Source organism: Palaemon carinicauda, chromosome 6 (assembly GCF_036898095.1).
Source record: "Palaemon carinicauda isolate YSFRI2023 chromosome 6, ASM3689809v2, whole genome shotgun sequence".
NCBI classification, from domain to species: domain Eukaryota; kingdom Metazoa; phylum Arthropoda; class Malacostraca; order Decapoda; family Palaemonidae; genus Palaemon; species Palaemon carinicauda.
In genome coordinates this window covers 5,481,040-5,503,521 of record NC_090730.1, presented here as the reverse complement: position 1 = coordinate 5,503,521, position 22,482 = coordinate 5,481,040, and the positions used below count along the sequence as shown (strand labels likewise).

Genomic DNA, 22,482 nt, shown 5'->3' with positions numbered 1-22,482 from the left:
GAACTGTCTGACAGTGCTAATGGATCCTTTCATGTTGGCGCTCAGGCACACCTTTCAACTCTTACCTAATAGTGTTTACATATACTCACCTGTAAGAGAATACTTGTACTTGCCTTTTAGCACTCTGGTACATCCACCTGTTAGCACTTGCTCAAGTTCAGCTGTTTTTTCAGTTTATGAGAGTGCAATAGATGATTAACAATTGAGCCGGGGGAGGTTGTGGTTTCCCTGTCGTCTTCCTGTAAATATTGATACCTCATTATGAAGTCTTAATAGTCGAGTTTCAAGATTTGCTGAAGTCATACTCATATTAAAGGAGGATGGTTTGTATATTTAAGAAAAATACAAATTGTTTTTAAAACTTGGGATTTTGTGTATAGTTTCCTGCCTGAATTTCCATCTGGTCCATGTTTTCATTAATATTACAGCATAACTATATTATTATCTATTTTACAGCATCTTGCCTTTCACCTGCTACTTTTATATCATCTATCCCTCTGGTGACAAAATATTTTCACTCATGTATTGAATTACCAAACCATAATGGTCATAATGTTTCATCTTCTAGAAACAGTTCTTTGCAACTCCTTCATTTGTGATTTTGTTTGATCTCAAAATTTTACACAGTTTCTTTTTTAGCCATATGTTTCTCCATAAAAGCATAGGGATTATACAGAACACATTGCGTTGTTATTCATTATTGGTGTACAGTGAACCCTCGCTACTTCGCGGTTCGACCATCGCGGATTCACCACTTCGCGGATTTTTTCCATAACCCATATATATACAGTAATATATATATATATATGTATGCATGTATTTATGTATATATGTAGGTATGTATATGTGTATACATATAAATATATATATATATATATATATATATATATATATATATATATATATATATATATATATATATATATATATATATATATATATCTATATATCTAAAGTAGGAAGATGTGATGTAGTTCTAAGGGAAAAGTATGGGAAATATGTCTGGGTAATAAGCAAAGCTCTACCTCCAGTTTGTTTCTACATTATAATCAGAGATAAATGTAAACAAAACATTGGTTGCCATTTTTTATCATGCTTTTTAGCATGTTTAGGAAATGCATGACATAAAACACCTTTAATATTTGTGCCTGTTTTAGTTTAGGGTACTGTAGTACATGCATTAAGTGTTCTGTACATTAAAGGGTAGTTTGTTAACAGTATTACGTACAAGGAAAGGTTTTAAAAGTCTGAATATACATGTTGAATAAATAGGTAAATATGGTGTCACTACTTCGCGGATTTTCACCTATCGCGGCCGCGACTGGAACCTATCTACCGCGATAAACGAGGGTTCACTGTACAATTATTTACTACTTCATTCAGTCCACTCCATTTTTAAGAGTACAGTTTTCTTTAGATTTTATTTATGCTTATCTGTTTATAAGGTGTTATCAAGTATTAGTGCATGCTATGAATAACTCAGAGAGATCTTCAATAGAGAACCATGATATAAATAACTTGGATTGAAATTATGGACTTGGAAACTTTGCTAGAATACAGTACTTTGGAATCAAAATCATGAGTAGGAACTCCGTACACCTGAAGTTAGCAACCGATTTACCTTTCAGGTAGTGAAAATAATAATGTAACTACTTTTGATACTTCAGTCAACTACCATCATCTATTTTGCTCATTACATAAATATCTAGGTCCACCTTGTAGATTGTCTTTTGTCATCCCTTGTTCAACTAATTTGGATTGGCATAACATGCTTAGTGTTTGTCATTACAGTTTTACCGGTACTGGTAGTGTTTCTTCCTTCTCCACAGTCATAAAACTGTGGTGTCATTAAAGTACTTTGACCAGAACACTTAGTCAGAATTCCTAACTTTAAGGGATATCCTTTTCATTCGTAATTAACTTTTGATTTCAAGAATTCTCTGTAGAAGGATTTTGATTTTTAAAGTGGAAGTAGATGAATAACGTTTAGACAGTTTGATTGACAGGAATGTCGAAGAAACAAGATTGCTGCTTGTATAACTTCATAAATGACAACTCACAAATAGTCAGCTGTGATATACGGTAATTGTTTTCAAGAAGGAATCGCATTCAGATTTTGAAAGGGCAGCCACTAATGCATTCCTGGTCCAGGAGGATTCCACATTTCATGTGATATCTGAAAGAGATGATATCTGTGCCTTTCAAGCTTTATACGGTATGTAATAAATTTAGAAATGATTTTAATTGATGAAATGAGGGAAGAGTTTGGGTACCCTGCTAGTTTATGAAAACATTTGTAATTTTCCTTCTCTGTATCACAGCATGAAAGAATTCAGAGAAGCTACTCTCCAGTCCGATGCTGAAATCAAGCGCCGAGAACTTGAGGAGGGGCCCAAGGCTTCCTATGGATATGGTGGCAAGTTTGGAGTTCAAAAAGACAGGTGAGGTGTTGATGTTCACATATTTTTTCATGTTATGTCAAATGTTCCAGATATTTAGTATGTCAGACAGACATTTAACTGATATGTTAAAAAAATTATAGTTGTATTGCTAAAGAAATGTTAAAAGTGAGGCATAGATTGAAAATTAATACCTAAAATTTTAGATGAGAAAGTATTGATATTAAGAAAAAGAAGTTGCCACTGTACAAGGCTATAGATGGCAGCGCATACAGGGAATTAAATAGACAAGACATACAGTATGCTGTCATTTGAAGTGTAACTTAGTACAGTAGTGAGTAGGGGACTATCTGTATTCTAAATCTGTTATAGAGTACCACAGCTTCATCTCTTTGTCAGGCCTGCTGAAAAGCATATTAGATATTGTGGGTACAGAGCAACATGGTAAAAGATTTTGCTTGTGATAATGAAATACAAGTCACTAAGTCCTTTGTAGTTTGATTGTCATGTTTTGCTGTGATGGTTGGAAATAATATTTTAAATATTTTGTTTATTACTCTACATGTTTTTTACTCTGTTTGTGAATGAATAGTTTCCTAGTTATTCACCTGGAAAAAAAAAAAAGATTATGAACAAATTTGATAATTTTAGATACTTATATACAGAACAAAACTACGATCGTCAAAACGACAACATAATAGAAAATAATGTTGTATTGTTTTAACCTTTTTGGGATTTCTAGGATGGACAAAACTGCCGAAAGCCACGAGTATGTTGGCAAGGTGGAAAAACATGCTTCCCAAAAGGATTATTCATCTGGCTTTGGCGGTAAATTTGGCGTACAGTCCGACCGTCAGGACAAATCTGCTATGGGGTGGGATCATGTGGAAAAGGTGGATCGACATGAAAGTCAAAAAGGTTAGTTGTACGTTTACACTTGTGGTTTATTGTGTGATGTTTTCATATGCTGTAAAGAGTACTTCGAAATTGGATGTTGACGGCTGAATGTGGTCAGGTAATGAAATAGGATATCTGTCATAGTATAATTCTTGGTACTGTATACTTATTAGTATTGTTTTCTGATTTTTTATTAAGAATTTCTTACAGTACCAAAATATTTGATATTTTAACTTTTCACATAAGTCCTTAACTGTGACCAATTGTTGATAGATCTGGTAAGAACGGAAATTGTTTGTTGTTAGGTGTTAATGCCTGGCAGTATATGCTGACTTGCAGCCTTTGTTATGCTTTTATTCTCTGCTCTGCAAGAATTATAATGGTATACATTCTTGGCCCTATTTAGCTTTTTTGCCCCCTTCATCTCTTGATTAAATTGCTAACTATGTTTTTGCATCTGTGTGACTTATAACTTTTACATCTGGGCAGATACTAATGTGAGAGTTAATCCAAAATTTCATAGCCTTATCCATTTCCAGGTTTTATCTGTGGTTATTTTGTTCCCAAAGGTAATTGGTGTAGCAGCTTGGAAATTTGAATGATTTATTACTTCTCTATCATGGAGCCAATAGAATAATCTATAATGTTATTTCCAGGTAGGTTCTGAAAGACACTGTTTTTTATCAGTGATGGCCAGCTGTGTGACACAGGCACTTCATAATTTGATGTTGCTCAGATATAATGTTTTTTAACAGATTATAGCAAAGGATTTGGCGGAAAATTTGGAGTCCAGGCAGATCGTCAAGACAAGTCTGCCTCTGGGTGGGACCACATTGAAAAAGTTGAGAAGCACGAGAGTCAGAAAGGTAGATTCTCGTTTGTAATGTGTTTTTGTAGGATCAGTTATCCGGATAATATTTTAAACATTTATAAAGTAAATTGAATGTTCAATAAATGTAGTCCTCCACTTCCTAAAAGATTTTGATAATAATTAAATGTTTAGGATACCGAGTTGTGAATTATTAGTTTAGTTTTATGGCTCTGTTGAGCTCTAGTGGCTATCAGTGTTTATTGACATTCTGTGGGAATTTTTCTTCCTGGAGAAAGCCGTATTTGGTAACATTTGATCCAGTAGCTTTGGTGTTTATTAGATATGATTTTGTTCCTACACACATACAACCCTATTTCTTTAATAGAAGTATGTTTTGAGTATACAGCAGTTGGATTCGACTGTTGAAGATTTTACAAAGTGTTGGTAGTTGCTGGTGGGTAGTGGGAAAGCCCGTACCCCAAACACACTGCCTAGCCAGTTTGCTTCAGCTGCAAGATAATATACAAGTAATTCCGTTGTATCCAACTGGTTATTTTAATCTTTTGCTCTTTATTTCAGATAAATCAATTGACAGATCATCATGCACGAGCGATAATTAAGAAAGTGAAGTTTTACAGATTTTTCCAGATAATTGGAACTGGCGACAGTTGTCACTGCAACCTGCCGATATCCATATTCTTCTTCCTGTGCCGTTTGTTTTTTATGCCCATGTGAATGTGGCTTGGTAGTGGCAACGTAACCCTGACTACTGCTAAATGTAGGAATGCATCACCTGGTTGACCTGTCTCTTCATAGTTTTGTGATCCTCTTCCTACGTTGGAGCGTCATCACCAATCTGGACAACTCCATAGAAGGTGAAATTCAGGTTTCTTTTTCTGCCTTTCTTTACTTTTAGAAGAACATCTTGAGGACATCATAAGAGAAGCTCGGGAAGATTGATCAAATAATAGGAGTTTTGTACAGGAGACTTCTACAGTTTCTTTCCCTGTGGGAGAGATAGTTCTGTTCCAAGAACTTGCTGATGATCGAGATATTGGACCTCTGCACTTCTTTTTCCCCTAGCTGGACAGGACTAAAGGCAGTCCCAGTGAGAATCCACAGGCATTGGGAATCCACACGTATGCGCTCCACGCTCAAAGCATTCATGCGTACTGTATTGCGACATTATATTTTACATGCTCTGAGATTCATGCGCACAGGTTCTATTTACAGTCTGTACTTTATTACCTCATCACACACACTCGTCTAATTGACTCATACGAGCAACATTTTTCCATGCATATAGTCTCGATGTTACTGACTTTTATGCACAAAGGCTCTATGCATGGTCTTTTACATACTCTTTTACGAGTGCGCGTGCAAGGACTATCCCGTGTACTTGCTAGGTCTCTATGACACGAAGTTAACAAACATCATTATCCATGAGCATGATTATTTAAGCCATCAATCATTCATGCATGATTGTCTGGGCCCAAGATAATCCATGTGCATGATGATTCATGCACAGAATTATTTAGGCCAACAATCATTATGTATACGATTTCCTCCCGCTAAGGGTACGAGTGTCGTTTTCCAGATAAGCAACTATGTTAACACTTGCAGCCAGTCTTTTTTTTAGACAGCGGCTTCAACACCAAGCTAGGCTCCTTTTTCCCACAATCTCAAGATTGTGGAAAATTGAGAGAAGTACGTAATGTCTCTAACCCAGACAGGGATTGAGTTGCTGGGATTGTTGATAGATGCGGCATCAGCAAAGCCCCTTTCATTAGACTCGGAAAAGTAGCTCCACCTTTTCTCTCCAAGCAAAACTTACTGGGGGACAGTGGCAACAGCTGCTCGGACATCCCTCATCATCAGAGAATCTTGTTTCTTATGGGCTTCTTCACTGCAAGCGACAATGTTCAACCGACAACTATCATCTTCACTTTCTGGTAAAGTACTGGTGAAACAAAGGGTACGGAACGATCTAGTTTGGTGACTAAGTGACGAGAACCTTATTAAGGTGTACTCCTTTTGAAATGCTTCTTTTTTACTGATGTGTTGAATGCTGAATGGAATGCACACCACATAAATCGAACTACCTCGAGGTATTTATTCGACAAAATGCATATGGTAACTTCTCTGCAGGCGTCTAAGATGGTGGTTGCAACGTAAGTTCAGGATGAAAAGTAAGAAGATTTGGCCGTTATACGCTTGATTGGAAGTTGATGCAGGTAAGTTTCTGTACTGAACAGTTTTCTATAAGACTAGGTATACGTAGAAGGATTTTTCTGATCCTCCTTCGGAGGGGAAGGGTGCACAAGCATGTGGGCAACCCCATTACTTATTTGACCCTGCCTTCAGTCATCATACCCTTTTTAGGATAGAGGCTCTTCAGTGACTGACTGTCGCTGGACAGAAACCTAGTCTATCAACTGCGAGTCTTTTCTCATGAAGTGGGAGGTGGGCAGATGTCAACACTTTAGCACCTCCTCATGTCAGTGTTTGGACAACCTGGGATTTTAAACCAGCTGTAATTGGTTATAGGGACTTCCTCCCTCCTTAGGACAAGTCTCCTATTAAGGGACTAAGTTTTGTATACGAGTAGAAGGAAATCATAGATTTTTAAAGCAATTTATAATTTTCCTAACTATTCAGTGCAAACTTGAGTCCTTTTAAGTTTTAATACCTGCCTCAACAATCCTACAAGTCCTAGGAGAACCTCATTATGCAGTGGAATGGAGGGGCTGCCCTGCCACTCACCTGTAACTAGCAACACTTCGTTAAAGTTTTAACATCCGAATTCCAGCTATGATGAAAACATACTTTTATTAAAGAACTCAGAATTTTATATTAAGGTAAAGCACAAATTTCTTTAAAAAAATTTACAAAAAGGTTCTCTTAACTAACAAGTTGTTTTACTGTTTGGATATCTCAAAAAAACTACATCAGAGAAGGATGCCATTAGAAAAAAATGAAAAAGAAACCATATCTAATGTCGTAAATGCACAAGTAAAATTTAGAAGATAAACATTTCTATCTTACTTTACCAAAAATGCAAACATGAAGTTATGAGCAGTTCAAGAAAATAATTAAACAAAACTACTTATTACAAGACACTTTTCCCCCTTAAACCTTATGTGATCTTGTATTACTGGTCCATTAAAAGGTAACAAAAAAACTTGATAGTATAAATATTGAGTGCCTAAAGCCAGGAAATGGTATATACTTTTCATGATTAATGAACCAAAGCTAAACTCAACTCTGCTCTTGTATTACTATGATTTGAAGAATCTGTTAACTATGCTTTCTTTTTAGTAATGTACTTACATTTCTTTTGTAACTGATCTTATGACTTGCCGTACTGTTTCTTTTGAAGTTATTTGTTATATTTTAATCACTATATATGTTTAAAAATACTTTAGAATGGTTTACATGTATACTACTAATGTGATTCACTACCATAATACACATGAAATCTAGATTAATGACCAGTTAAAAGGAAAATACTTCTTTAGATTGTTTGTTAAGAATGATGAAATAAAAATGATTACATTTGATTATACAGATCAAGGAATTAAATATACATTTATTAATTATCCCAGTGGTAAAGATAAATTGGGAATTCTCTTCCTTATATTTTTAACACTACAGTGAAGTATTTAATATTTTAATAAAATGTAAAGTATTTAGAACGTCATCCCTAAATATTTGAATCTCCTAAAAGTTAATAAAGGTGAAACTGAATTCTCTGTAGGCCATATTTGTGGAATCTTGAGAAATTAAACAAGTATGTTATATGCAGCTTTTAGCTTGATGATGAAATTTATGCTTCTTTTTTAAAGTGTTGCCATTGCTGCTGTGTGCTTTCATTGCATATATTGCTCAGCTTTTTGAAACTTTGCTCCATACAGATTATTCAAAGGGCTTTGGCGGAAAATTCGGAATACAGAAGGATAGGCAAGACAAGTCGGCGGCTGGGTGGGATCACATAGAGAAGGTCGAAAAACATGAAAGCCAAAAAGGTAATGTAGTCTTTACTGCTTGTCTAGCTTTTGCAAGAGTTTAGCCTAAAATTTTGCCTTTATTTTACAGTATATATATTTTCTTGTTAAATTTCCATTTGTGTTGTACAGTATTTCTATTTAATATAAATTTGATTCCAACTGTTCTGTACTGTAATAGTGTGCCATTATTATTTCTCTGAACATCCCATAATGTTAATTTTGCTCTGTTCTCGTAATTGACATCGACGTTACCCAAAATAATTTCAAGTGTTTTCTGCTTTCTTCCTCTCAAGAGGCTTTCACTTCTCTGCCATCAATGAGCCATCTGGTGACAAATCACTGTACTGTATCTTGATTAGATAGGGTTAGGAACGAAGTTGTGAGGGTGAGAACGGTGTGAGAAATAAATTAGCAGCTATAGTGGATATGAATTTGTTGAGGTGGTTTGGCTAAGGAGAGGGGAAAAAAGGCCATCTGCTCCTCTTCAATCTTGTAGCCGCCTTTGACTGCATTGGATATATTTTGCCTACCCAGTCCAGTTTTTAGAATTCTTTTAGTATGAGTTTGAGATCACCTTTTCCAGAATTTTTTAGTAATTACTGTGTGGATTGTTCAATGGAGTTCTTTTTAGGGGATCATGATCCTCAATATCTTTGCATTTTATGGGAGGAAGAATATTGTAATTTGGATACAGTCAGCCCTCTATATTCAGTGGGGTTAGGTTTTAGAGACAGGTGCGAAGATCAGCCTTTCCATCTTTTAGACAGGTAAAAGGTTGCTGAAGTCATCTCCTTTGCTCCTATACCGGGCCAGGCAGACTGAAACGTCTAAGGGGGAAAAAAAAAAAACAGCTCGGGTCTAGGGGACTTCATACCCAATATTAGGGTTGTGGTGGCCGATGTGGTACCGTCCCTGACTAGTGAACGCCAGACGGGGGTTCGAGTTCCGCTCAAACTCAGTTCCTTTGGTTGCTGCAACCTCACCATCTGTGTGAGCTATGGATGGGGAGTTTTGGGAGAACCTATAGGTCTATCTGCTGAGTCTTCAGCAGCCATTGCCTGGCCCTCCTTGGTCCTAGCTTAGGTGGAGACGGGGCTTGGGTGCTGATCATATGTATATATGGTTAGTCTCTAGGGCATTGTCTTGCAATATAGGACAGTGTCACTGTCCCTTGCCTCTGCCATTCATGAGCACCCTTTAAACCTTTAAATTAGTGAGTCATTATTTTAAAGGATGATAGGTTTGTATATTGCGCACTTAAGTAACAAATATAGAATTTTGAAAGTTAAGCTTACCACCTCAACCACCCCTCTCAGTTCTGAGCTAAAGGTCAAAAGTGAAGAACTTGCAATAGGTTTGGTGGCGGGCTGCTTGCCTACGCTCACCACCCATCATTAACTACCTTGTTAACAAATTTAACGGTTGTTCTAGTTTCGGTGAAGACATGTTCCTGGGTAAGTTTCACTTCGGAGTGCCATCCTTCAAGTTTTAAGAAGTATCTCTAGCCAACCTCTGTAACAAACAGGGTAATATAAAGGACAGAGAGGTTTGTATAGGTAGAAAAAATAAATATTGCTTTTAAAATGTTTTATATTTATCAACTTATTCTTTTTATTTACTGATATTGTTACTTTTGATGTGATTTTGTTGCCAGACATTTTAGCCTTCTGGAAGCATTATAAACATTATAGAGGTCTAAGGAAAGAACTGCCACTGATTTTATCTTTCTGAAAGTGCTGTATACTTTGCACTTTGTGCACAACCTCTAAAACATTTTTACAATGCTTCCCGAAGGCTAAAATCACTTCCAGATATTTGCTCAGACAGCCTCTATAATGTTTATAAAGCTTCCAGAAAGCTCAAATCACTGGCAGTTCTTTTTGTATTTGTTATTGCCACTATTTCCATAATTTTCTTCTTGTCCGTGTGTGAATATATTTGCCATCCTTGATATCTTTATAAGTGCATGTCCCTGTTACCAGACTTTTAAATAGAAAGGGATTTTAATAGATTAATTCATTTTGGCCCATATTTGATTTTTTCATCTATTCCTTATTGTATTTAATGTATGGCATATGTTGGTGTTGCATTTATTGATGAATTGTGACTCATTCACTTAATTCATTTTCTGAAGTGAAGGATTGAATACATACAGTTCTATGTTTAGTGTTTGGCTTAGTCATTGCTCCAGTTAGTATAGTTTTGCAGTTAGTGAGTGCCAAATGAATTTATGTACTATTCCTTGTTTTCTTTAATCGTTCAGTTTTTTTTAGCAGTTTTGCAATGTATTGCTTCATAAAGTTAGTTACAATTTACTTAGCTTCATTGTAAACATGGTATATGGGTACTATAAAGCTTTTAAACTTTTTTCAGTGAAACTTTCACTTTACATGAAGTGCATAAGCTTTGAATATTAAAGTCACACCAAATAAATTTCACCAAAAAGGACATATGCTAAAACCTAAAAAGAAATAAACAGTGAGGTACCAAAACTATAAGAAAATACCTACTTGAAATGAAGTAGCCATTAACGATGAAAATTGCTAGTTCGGTTAAGTCTTAGTTTAATTATTATGGTTTTTCCGTCATTCTTCTTCCATCCTCCTCGCTCTCTTTTCATGTGGATTACCCACAATCACCAAGAGAGCCATTCTTTTATATTGTTAATCTTTTTTACAATAAATATGTTTTCATTGCAGATTACACACAGGGCTTTGGAGGAAAATTTGGAGTCATGGCAGATAGGCAGGATAAATCTGCTGCTGGTTGGGATCATATCGAGAAAGTGGAGAAGCATGAAAGCCAGAAAGGTAATTATTAGATATTTTTGAGTATTTTATGTCTTGTAGTAACCTCGTTGCTATAAAGTTGTTAATTCTAGTAGTCGGCCCTTTTCCATTTTGAGGCTCAATACTACACAGTTGATACTTTCAAGAAGTTTTATTCCAGCTATGACCAAGTTGTGGAATAATGTTTCTAATTGGGTTGTTGTATCGGTAAAACTACAAACTTGCAGCAAATATTTTTATGGAACAGACTGACATAAGCCTTTTTATAGTTTATATATGAAATGTATGTTTTGATGTTACTGTTTTTAGAATATTTTATTTTAGTTGTTCATTATTTCTTATATCGTTTTATTTATTTCCTTTTCCTCACTGGGGTATTTTTCCCTGTTGGAGCCCATAGATAGTATCTTGGTTTTCCAATTAGGGTTGTAGCTTAGCTAGTAATAATGATAATAACAAAAAGGAAATAGATTCCATACCTATCTGCTGGTCTCAGTTTTAATTATTATGTGTGATGTTGCACTGGCCTTGAACAGGTCAAAGACTTTGTTCATGTGCTTGTTCTCAAGTTGTTCCATAGTTTAAGAGGCTTCAGTTTCAATATCTTAGGTCTTTCTAAATGAAAGATTTTGCAAACCCAAACAAATATATAAAAAAAATGATGCTCCAATTGTAGAAGTAAAGTCCTGGTCTTTATATTACACTATATGAGCATAATTTTAATGTGACATCTTTGAGTAACAGTTCTTGGTACCTTTTCACTAATGAAATTAGCGAAAGGAAGTTCAGTTGATTCTAGTAACTGTAACACAATTGATACTTTAGTTGGACTATAATTTTATGTTTTTTCACCTGTTTCAGACTATTCAGTAGGCTTTGGGGGAAAGTTTGGCGTGCAGAAGGACCGACAAGACAAGACAGCAGTTGGCTGGGATCACATTGAAAAGGTTGATCATCATGAAAGTCAGACTGATCACTCAAAGGTTAGTCTCTCTCGCTCTCCCCGCCCAAGCAGCTTTATTAAGTGAATTGAAATAATGATAGATGAGGTCAGAAATAAAAGTGTTGATGGGGTGAAATTTTTTTTTTTTTTTTTACTTTGAAATTATTCTATTGGTTGCTTTATGATGAAGAAAACTCTGGTTTTTCAATATTAAACTTACCCGATAATCATGTAGCTGTCAACTCCGTTGCCCGACAGAATTCTACGGAAGGGATACGCCAGCGATCGCTATACAAGAGGGGGGTGTACTCACAAGCGCCACCTGTGGCCAGGTACTGCAGTACTTCTTGTTGACACCACCTCAATTTTTCCTCTGTCGTGCTTCCGGCAAGACGTTCATGGATACGCTTATAATTTTGGAGTCTTGTTCACGGTTTTTGGTGAAGTATTGCTCTAAGATTTCAGCTTTCGCTATTCAGGAAGTTTTATTATTAGCTTAGCTAGCTTTTGGAATTAATTTGATTAATTATGGTGACGAAGAGAGTATGAACTCTCTTTCACCTTTAATGGCCGACCCTTCCCTTAGACGGAAGTGTTGGTGTCTAAGAGAGTATAGACTCTCTTTCTTAATTTTGCTTAACAAAAGTTATAGATTTTTTTTTTTATCTCTCCGCCTTTTATAGGCCTCTTCGATTAACTTCCTTTTATTATAAACTTATTAAAATTAATTTTTATATTTGTTTATATTCGACCTTTCCTAATAGTAGGCGGTCTTTTCTTGGTACCGAAGTTAATTAACATTGAGCCCGTCATTTCGGTTTTACCTGTTAACATATGCTATTTTAATGTTTTTGAAAGAATTTCTTTGATAGTCTCGTACTGTTTTCAAAGTTGAACTAACGTTTTGTTTTGTCTCTGCAGTTGTTGACGTTCAGAACGTTCAACTTGCGCTCTATCGTTACGATAGAGAGAGAATTTTCACGGTGTCACGTTGCAGTAAGAGTAACCGTTTCTAGCGTTTTGTTCATTCTTTCTTAGCTTAATGGTTTTAATTCTAATAAAGGAACTTTTTATTTGGGAAATATTTCAGTTTTTTTCCTTTAACAATAATATGTTTTAACGATATATATGATTGGGCTCTTCTCTCAGGTTCTAAGTCAAGAGAGAGAGAGAGAGAGAGAGAGATAGAGACGGAGGGAGAGAGAGCTGGATAAACGTTTCGTTCAAGCGAGTAACGTTGTTATCATTTTGCTCTTCTCCCTAGTCTCTTTAGGGGAAGAAGGTAAACGTTTCATGAGTTTTATTCTTGTTCTCAAGCTTTATGCGGTGAGAGATTTTAAACGTAGTTTATTTGATCTAGTGTTTAGTCTCTTTCCAGCCACTGAATTATTTATCTTTCATTAGATTTTTCTGTTACATTGTAATTCTGTTTTCGCAATTACTAACTTTTAAGGAAGGATAGAATTGCGTGTTTCAGGTACAAACCACTTAAAGTTTCGAGTTCAGTGAAATAAGTGCAAACAGAAAATCAAAAGTGATAAGTGATTAGCGCAAAGTGTGTCAGTGTTGTGCGTGAGGGTACTTCTGTGCGTGCCAGTCGTCCTCCCAGTCCGGGACCTCTTGCAAGCTCCCAAGCCCAGGGGAGAAGCAATGTCGAAGGGCAAAAGGGTTCGGCAGGCCTTGATCGGCGCACAGAAGTATCCTCGGTGGTTGCGGGCGTGTCTTACAGAGACCGTCACTCCCACCCGCAGACGATTGAGCCCTTATTTTGCTCGTCTGCAGAAGAAATTTCGGGGAGAAAACGCTGGACTCAGGTCTCAAGACCTCTTAAACGTAAAGTCCAGACCTCTAGAGTTCAACAACCCGGATGCAGTCATTGGGTTAGCTCTGACTCTCCGCAGTCATCAGGTGACTGCACACCTCCTAAGAGAGGTAAGGCGATGCCTCAACAGACCTCATCTTCTGTTAAGGCTTTGCCTCAACAGACCTTATCGTCTGTTGATCCCAAGATGACTTTGCTGCAGTCCATGCAGTCGCAGCTTGCGGTCTTAATGCGTGAGTTTCAGGCTGAGAAGGTTACACCTCCTCCTGCGAGCGCTCCGCCTCACCGCAGTCCAGTCTGCCAGGCGTATGAAGTTGAGGTTCCTCAAGCTACCTTACCGCGTTCGGAGTTGCCAGTTACCAGCGTTGTGCAGCAACCTTAACCTTCCTTAAGGCAACCTCAACAATGGGAGCAGGAGTCTTATGCCTTGAGGCAAGATTTTCTTGCAGTTAGACCATCTTTGAGGCTACAACCTTTTGAGGTACGACAACCTCTACCATCCTTGAGGCAGCCACCTCAGCTCTCGCAGCTGCTACCTCAACTTTTCTCAAGGCGAGAGCCTCAACTCTTGAGGCTTGCTCCTCAGGAACCTCAACTTGTGAGACAGGAACTGCGTTCTGCGCAGCCGCTACCTCAACTCTCGCAGCTCACACCTCAAGAACCTCAACTCGTGAGTCAAGAGCCTCTCTCTGCGCAGCCACCTCAACCCTTGAGGCAAGCGCAACTCTTGAGGCAGGAACCTCATGCTATGAGTCAGCCACCTCAACGCATGCATCTGCCACTTTCTCCTCAACTTGAGCCTCTTCCCATTCAACTTTGAAATAACAAATGACAATAATAACACCTCATTACTTTCATAACTTGCATTTGTAATCATATACATGTATGCCTACACAAACATTATGATAATGTAGGTTATTCGTATTACTTAAATAAAAAAATATATATGTATTCCTTGCAATATATTTTTAACAAATCGCAAATATGGCAAAATATCTTCAAAACAAAAATGAATCATGAGTTATGAATGTAATGTAAATATTATGTTGATATTAAAACCCCATGCAAGCATGCATGAAGTAATGCAGTGTTGCCAACAGGGCGAGTTTCCCTGTCCTGAGGTGAAGTAGATTATAGATCGTATATTTAGTGCAGCTTAATTCTACGATTATCATGCCGGCTATCAAATTCATCAACAAAACAGTCTAAATCAATTCCCTCGGCACGTGCACTTTCAATGGACAGTAATGCGATATTACTCAATCTAGCACTGGTCATGGAATTTCTGAGAAATGTTACACGCCATGCAACATGATCTGCTTCTCTTACAGCATGCTCTACATACAGCATGCTCTGCATACAGCATGCTCTACATACAGCATGCTCTGCATACCTTACCGCATGCTTCTCAGTCACACATCTTTGGTTGTTGCCAACTCACTAGACTGTCAAGCAGTTTCATAACGTTGCCTTCTAGTCTGCTGCTTTTGCACCAGTGAAACCCTCACTGAGAGAACTTAGCTTTTCTCGGATATGGTCCCTGTAGATGAGAAAGTGCTTTTCTCCCTCCTTCTGATATTCCCTTGAGGACTCTGTCATTTGGAGAGGAGCCTTTAGCTGCGTAGCCTCCTATGGACTTTTATTTAAGCATAACATGCTTCCAGGGAAGGTAATGGTTCCACTTCAGTCGCTAACCCCGTCTGTTACCACACCTGCTCCCATAGACCTTGAGCTGTGTTGCAAGACATGCAGTCCAAGCTTAGTCCTTGTTAGAGGATTTTTTGTTTACGGAGTCAGTGTGTCACTGGGAAGACGTTCAACAACCAGCAGAAGTGACTTGTTGTGACGCAGTGCGGCAACCTCAGCAACCCGATAAGGAGTTGTCTATACGACCCAGACAGTCTAGACAGCTTCGGGTTGTCACTGTACTTCCTCGCTTCCCCATGGTTGACAGTTCACAGACTGTGCAGCAGTACCATGATCTTGTGTCCGGCTCCGTCAGACGACTGGCTTTTAAGAGCTCCCACAAGTCGTCGCTGTCTGGAGATTCTCAGATGGACTATGGATCTGACCAAGGAACTGGGCCTCCTGGTCAATTTTGAGGAGTCTCAGCTCGTCCCATCCCAGACCATTGTCTACCTGGGTATGGATCTTCAGAGTCGAGCTTTTCGGGCTTTTCCGTCGGCCCCAAGGATCTTCCAAGCCCTAGAATGCATCCAGAGCATGCTGAGAAGGAACCGATGCTCAGTCAGGTAGTGGATGAGTCTAACAGGGACACTTTCATCGCTGGCCCTGTTCATCGTGTTAGGGAGACTCCACCTCCCCCCCCTTCAGTATCATCTAGCTGCTCACTGGATAAAGGACATGACGCTAGAGACGGTCTCAGTTCTTGTTTCCGAAGAGAGGAGGTCTTCTCTCGCGTGGTGTAAGAACAGCTTTCTTCTCAAGGAAGTCTACATTTGGCTGTTCAGAAACCCGACCGCCGTCTCCTCTCGGACGCATCAGACACGGGCTGGGGTGCGACTTTGGACGGACAGGAATGCTCGGGAACATGGAATCAGGAGCAAAGGACACTTCACATCAATTGCAAGGAGTTGTTGGCGGTTCTTCTGGCCTTGATAAACTTCAAGTCCCTCCAGCTTAACAAGGTGGTGGAGGTGGACTCTGACAACACCACAGCCCTGGCTTACATCTTCAAGCAGGGAGGGACTCTTTCGTGGAAGTTGTTCTAGATCGCAAGGGACCTCTTCATCTGGTCAAAAGATCGAAAGCTCACGCTGGTAACGAGGTTCATTCAGGGCGGTATGAATGTCATGGCAGATCGCCTCAGCCGGAAGGGTCAGGTCATCCCCACAGAGTGGACCCTTCACAAGAGTGTTTGCAGCAGACTTTGGGCCCTGTGGGGTCAGCCAACCATAGATCTGTTCGCTACCTCGATAACCTAGAGACTCCTGTTGTATTGTTCTCCGATTCCAGACCCAGCAGCAGTTCACGTGGATGCTTTTCTGCTGGATTGGTCCCATCTCGACCTGTATGCATTCCCGCCGTTCAAGATTGTCAACAGGGTACTTCAGAAGTTCTCCTCTTGCAAAGGGACACGGCTGACGTGGATTGGCTCCGCTCTGGCCCGCGAGAGAATGGTTCATAGAGGTACTGCAATGGCTGGTCGACATTCCCAGGACTCTTCCTCTAGGAGTGAACCTTCTACGTCAACCTCACGTAAAGAAGGTACACCCAAACCTCCACGCTCTTCGTCTGACTGCCTTCAGACTTTCGAAAGACTCTCAAGAGCTAGGGGCTTTTCGAAGGAGGCAGCCAGAGCGTTTGCCAGAGCAAGGAGAACATCCACTCTCAGAATCTATCAGTCTCAAGGGGAAGTCTTCCGTAGCTGGTACAAGACCAATGCAGTTTCCTCAACCAGTACCACTGTAACCCAGATTGCTGACTTCCTGTTACATCTAAGGAAAGTAAGATCCCTTTCAGCTCCTACGATCAAGGGTTACAGAAGTATGTTGGCAGCGGTTTTCCGCCACAGAGGCTTGGATCTTTCCACCAACAAAGATCTACAGGACCTCCCTAGGTCTTTTGAGACCTCAAAGGAACGTCGGTTGTCCACTCCAGGCTGGAATCTAGACGTGGTCCTAAGGTTCCTTATGTCATCAAGATTTGAACCTCTCCAATCAGCCTCTTTTTAGGACCTCACATTAAAAACTCTTTTCCTCGTGTGCTTGACAACAGCTAAAAGAGTAAGTGAGATCCACGCCTTCAGCAGGATCATTGTTTTCACATCTGAAACGGCTACATGTTCCTTGCAGCTCGGTTTTTGCTAAACGAGCTTCCTTCACGTCCTTGGCCTAAGTCGTTCGAGATCCCAAGCCTGTCCAACTTGGTGGGGAATGAACTGGAGAGAGTACTTTGCCCAGTTAGAGCTCTTAGGTACTATCTAAAAAGGTCTTAACCTTTACGAGGACAATCAGAAGCCTTATGGTGTGCTATCAAGAAACCTTCTTTCCCAAGTTCTAAGAACTCAGTTTCTTACTATTCAGGCTTCTGATTAGGGAAGCACATTCTCATCTGAAGGAAGAAGACCTTGCTTTGCTGAAGGTAAGGACACATGAAGTGGGAGCTGTGGCTACTTCAGTGGCCTTCAAACAGAACCATTCTCTGCAGAGTGTTATGGATGCAACCTATTGGAGAAGCAAGTCAGTGTTCGCATCATTCTATCTCAAAGATGTCCAGTCTCTTTACGAGTACTGCTACACCCTGGGACCATTCGTAGCAACGAATGCAGTAGTAGGCGAGGGCTCAGCCACTACATTCCCATAATCCCATAACCTTTTAACCTTTCTCTTGAATACTTTTTATGGGTTGTACGGTCGGCTAAGAAGCCTTCCACATCCTTGTTGATTTGGCGGGTGGTCAATTCTTTCTTGAGAAGCGCCGAGGTTAAAGGTTGTGATGAGGTCCTTTAGTATGGGTTGCAGCCCTTGATACTTCAGCACCTTAGAGTTGTTCAGCCTCCTAAGAGGAACGCTGCGCTCAGTAAGGAAGACGAACTTATTTAAGGCAGAGTAATGGCTCAAGTCGACTTCCTTACCAGGTACTTGTAATTTCATTGTTATTTTGAATAACTGATAATATGAAATACGGGATACTTAGCTTCTTGATATACATGTACACTGGTTTTCACCCACCTCCCTGGGTATGAATCAGCTACATGATTATCGGGTAAGTTTAATATTGAAAAATGTTATTTTCATTAGTAAAATAAATTTTTGAATATTCTTACCCGATAATCATGATTTAATTGACCCACCCTTCCTCCCCATAGAACCAGTGGACCGAGGAAAAATTGAGGTGGTGTCAACAAGAAGTACTGCAGTACCTGGCCACAGGTGGCGCTTGTGAGTACACCCCCCTCTTGTATAGCGATCGCTGGCGTATCCCTTCCGTAGAATTCTGTCGGGCAACGGAGTTGACAGCTACATGATTATCGGGTAAGTATATTCAAAAATTTATTTTACTAATGAAAATAACATTTTTCAGGGCTTTGGAGGTAAATTTGGAATCCAGAAAGATCGCATGGATAAAGTTGCCCATGGATTTTCAGAACAGGCTGGCCAAATAGGAACTAACTATGAACCTACAAAACCAAAACCACCTGCACAAAGTATGTAATGTCCTATTTTTAATTCGCACATAATTCACATAACACTGATGTGCTACAATTGAATGGATAAAATGTATTTTAGCATCAGTCCTGAGTCTTGAGAACATTTTTAGATATTCTTGAGTGGGTGTTTGAAACGGCATCAAATGTTGGTAGAAGTAAAAATATTGGTTTCACCACAGACACCATTTTAGTCAAGCTTTTTTTATGGTCATTAAATCATCTCAGGCACTCAAGTCCCTCTTTGAAAAAAATAAGGAAAGAAATCATCAGTCAGCTGGTTGTACTATGTTTACCTGGACTGATTCCAGACACTCAGATCAGCTACTAGTGCCATCATTCATGTTTTTTCAATAATACTGTATAACTATGCTACATAATTTTCAATATTAAACTTAGCCGGTGATCATATAGCTGCAACTCTGTTGCTCGACAGAAAAACCTACGGTCAAAATACGCCAGCGATCGCTATGCAGGTGGGGGTGTACATCAACAGCGCCATCTGTCGAGCAGGTACTTAGTACTCCAAGCAAACAAAGAATCAATTTTCTCTCTGTCGGGCTACTGGCAAGACCTACTAATACGCTGTTACTAACTGGATTTGTTTTCACAACTATTTGGTGAAGTACACTATTCTAGTTTTGAGCTTTCGCTATGCAGGGGTTTTATCTTCATCTCAAAACTCGAACTCGTTTTGGATAGATTTAATTATGGTGACAAAGAGAGTATGGACTCTCTTTCACTTTTAAATGGCCGACCCTTCCCTTAGACGGAAGTGTGTTTAGGTTTTTAGTAATTTTGCTTAACACGTTATAGATCTATATATTTTATATCTCTCCGCCTTTATTAGGCCTCTTCGATTAACTTTCCATTTATTATAAACATATAAAAATAAATTTTTATGTTTTGTTTATATGCGACCTTTCCTGATAGTAGGCGGTCCTAACTTGGAACCGAAGTTAATCAACGTTGAGCCCGTTATATCGTATTTAGCCTTTAAAGAATTTAAAACTTTTTAAATTTAATGTTTTATGAAAGAATTTCTTTGATAGTCTTCGTACTGTTTTCAAAGATGAACTAACGTTTAGTTTTTTTTAGACTACGCAGTTGTTGACGTTCAGGACGTTCAACATGCGCTCTATCGTTACGATAGAGAGAGAGTGTATCACGGTTTCACTTTGCAGTAAGAGTAAATCGATTCTGACGTTTCGTTCATTCTTTCTTTGCTTAAATGGTTTAAATTCTAAATTAAAGGAACTTTTTATTTGGAAAACCTTTCAGTTTTTTCCTTTAGCCAAATAACATGTTTTTTTGACGATATATAATTGGGCTCTTCTCTCAGGTGCGAAATCAAGAGAGAAAGAAAGATAGAGATAGAGACGGAGGGAGAGAGAGGAGAAAAAACGTTCCGTTCAAGCGGGTAACGTTGTTCTCGTGTTACTCTCCTCCCTAGTCGCTGTACGGAGAAAAAGGTAAAACGTTTCTAGGGTTTTATTCTTGTCCCCAGGCTATGTGCGGTGAGAGATTGTAAACGTAGTTTATTTGAACTAGTGTTTAGTCTCTTTCCCAGCCACTGAATTTTTTATCTTTATATATGTTTTCTGTTTTTTGCTAGTATTAATGAGCTGCATTATACGACTGTTTTCGCAATTACTACCTTTTAATGAAGGGTAGAATTGCGTGTTTCAGGTAGAAATCAGTAAAAGTTTCGATTTCAGTGAAATAAGTGCAAAACAGAAAATCGAAGTGATAAAGTGATATGCGCAAAGTGTTACAGTGTTGCGTCCGAGGGTTCGTCTGTTCGTGCCTGTCGTTCACCTAGTCCGGGACCTCTTGCAAGCTCCCAAGCCCAGGGGAGAAGTAATGTCGAACGACTTATGGGTTCGTCAGGCCTTGATTAACGAACAGACGTTTCCCTCCGTGGTTTCGGGCGTATCTACCCAAGATCGCCCCACCCACACAAAGACGAGAGAGCCCATTTACTTCTCGTCTGCGGAAGAGGTTTCTCGTAAGAAACCATGGACCAAGGTCTCGCAGCGTATTAAGCGCAAGTCGGTCCCTTCCGCGCAAGTCCAACGGCCCAGTTGTAGCCACTGGGTCAGTTCGGACTCGCTGCAGTCTTCCGACGACTGCTCACCTCCTAGAGAGGCAAAGCGGTACCGCAACAGGCAGTAACACCGTCTGTTGCCGCACCTGCTACTGTAGACCCTAAGTGGTCTTTGCTGCAGACCATGCAGACACAGTTAACATCTTTAATGCAGGACTTTCGTGCAGAGAAGGTTGACGCTGCACCCGTTAGCCTACAACCAACCACGGTTGTGCGTTCAGTTGACGCTGAGGCTACCTTCTCCCGCACTCCAGCTGTGAGAGTCCCGCCACCCATGCGCAGTGTACCCTGCCAGCCGCATGTTGACGTTCAGCGACACGCGGAACCCTCCGTTGACGTTCGCGAGTTACAACAACAACCTAAGTTGTTTTGTTTTGACGCGGTGCGTCAACCTCCGCATTCTAGAGTTGTTTTGACTGCTCAGTATAGACAGTCAAAGCAGTCTCGAGTGAACACTGTATGTCCTCACGCACCTGTTGTGGTTGACAGTTCAGTTGTTGACAGTTCACAGACTGTCAAGCAGTTACATGACGTTGCCTTCTGGTCTGCTACTAATGCACCAGTGCTGTATGTCCTCACGCATCTGTTGTGGTTGACAGTTCAGTTGTTGACAGTTCACAGACTGTCAAGCAGTTACATGACGTTGCCTTCTGGTCTGCTACTAATGCACCAGTGAGAGACTCACTGAGATAACCTAGCTTTTATCGGACAAGGTTCCTGTAGATGAGAAAGTGCTGTTCTCCCTCCTACTGATATTCCTTTGAGGACTCTGTCATTTGGAGAGGAGCCTTAAGCTGCTTAGCCTCCTATGGACTTTAATTAAATCATGATGATTTTTTAAGGATCTTCGTCCGGATCTTGTAACTGCTGCTCCTCGTTCGCCTAAACGTCAGAACTTACACTAGGCCTAGCTACTTCAAAGCCGTTGTTGTTAAGCTAGTGCTCTCTCGCTCTCCTAGAGAGCGTTACGTTGGCTAGGCGACTGGTTTTTGCACCAGGAGGAGTTTTAGGGATACAGCCTTTGATTTCCCTTCTTTTAAACTGGCTTATAGAGCGAGAGTCTGATAGGACACGAGAGAAGTTCTCGGCTTGGGAGTTCATGCCTCTGCCCAGATAGACTTCTCAATTCTGGTAGACTCGCCCTGGCGCCTAGCCAGGAGACGCTCCAAGTTGTTTACAGGTCAACTTCTCAACTTTTGTCGAGCCTTTGAAGTTTTGCTGTACTATTATGTCACACATAACAAGGCTTCCAGGGATGGTAAATGGTTCCGCCTCAGTCGCTAACCCCGTCTGTTGCCACACCTGCTCCCGTAGACCCTAATGGGCTTTGCTGCAAGACATGCAGTCCAAGCTTGTGTCCTTGATAGAGGACTTAAATGCGGAGAAGAACCTTCTGGCCAACAACCTTCCAACCGGTTGGTTGTGCGCCCTGTTGACGCTGAGGTATCCTACTCGCGTCTGCCAGTTGAGGTGGTTCCTCCACCGATGCGACCCAGTGTGGGTTGCCAGTCGCACGTTGACGTTAAGCGACGCTTGG

At 39.8% G+C, this 22,482-nt stretch overlaps 1 protein-coding gene across 6 annotated transcripts in view; it reads left to right on the top strand.

The window, feature by feature from the left end:
• Window positions 1–22,482, top strand: part of LOC137642399 (src substrate protein p85-like) — an 86,248-nt gene that overhangs the window by 5,102 nt on the left and 58,664 nt on the right. For 5 of the 6 annotated variants that reach the window (XM_068374925.1, XM_068374926.1, XM_068374927.1 and 2 more), the window contains exons 3-9: window positions 2,322–2,441; window positions 3,142–3,317; window positions 4,052–4,162; window positions 8,022–8,132; window positions 10,814–10,924; window positions 11,765–11,886; window positions 18,715–18,838. In XM_068374925.1, coding sequence (XP_068231026.1) covers window positions 2,322–2,441; window positions 3,142–3,317; window positions 4,052–4,162; window positions 8,022–8,132; window positions 10,814–10,924; window positions 11,765–11,886; window positions 18,715–18,838 — 875 coding nt within the window. The remainder of the gene's footprint in view (window positions 1–2,321; window positions 2,442–3,141; window positions 3,318–4,051; window positions 4,163–8,021; window positions 8,133–10,813; window positions 10,925–11,764; window positions 11,887–18,714; window positions 18,839–22,482) is intronic. The other variant, XM_068374928.1, reaches the window with a different exon arrangement.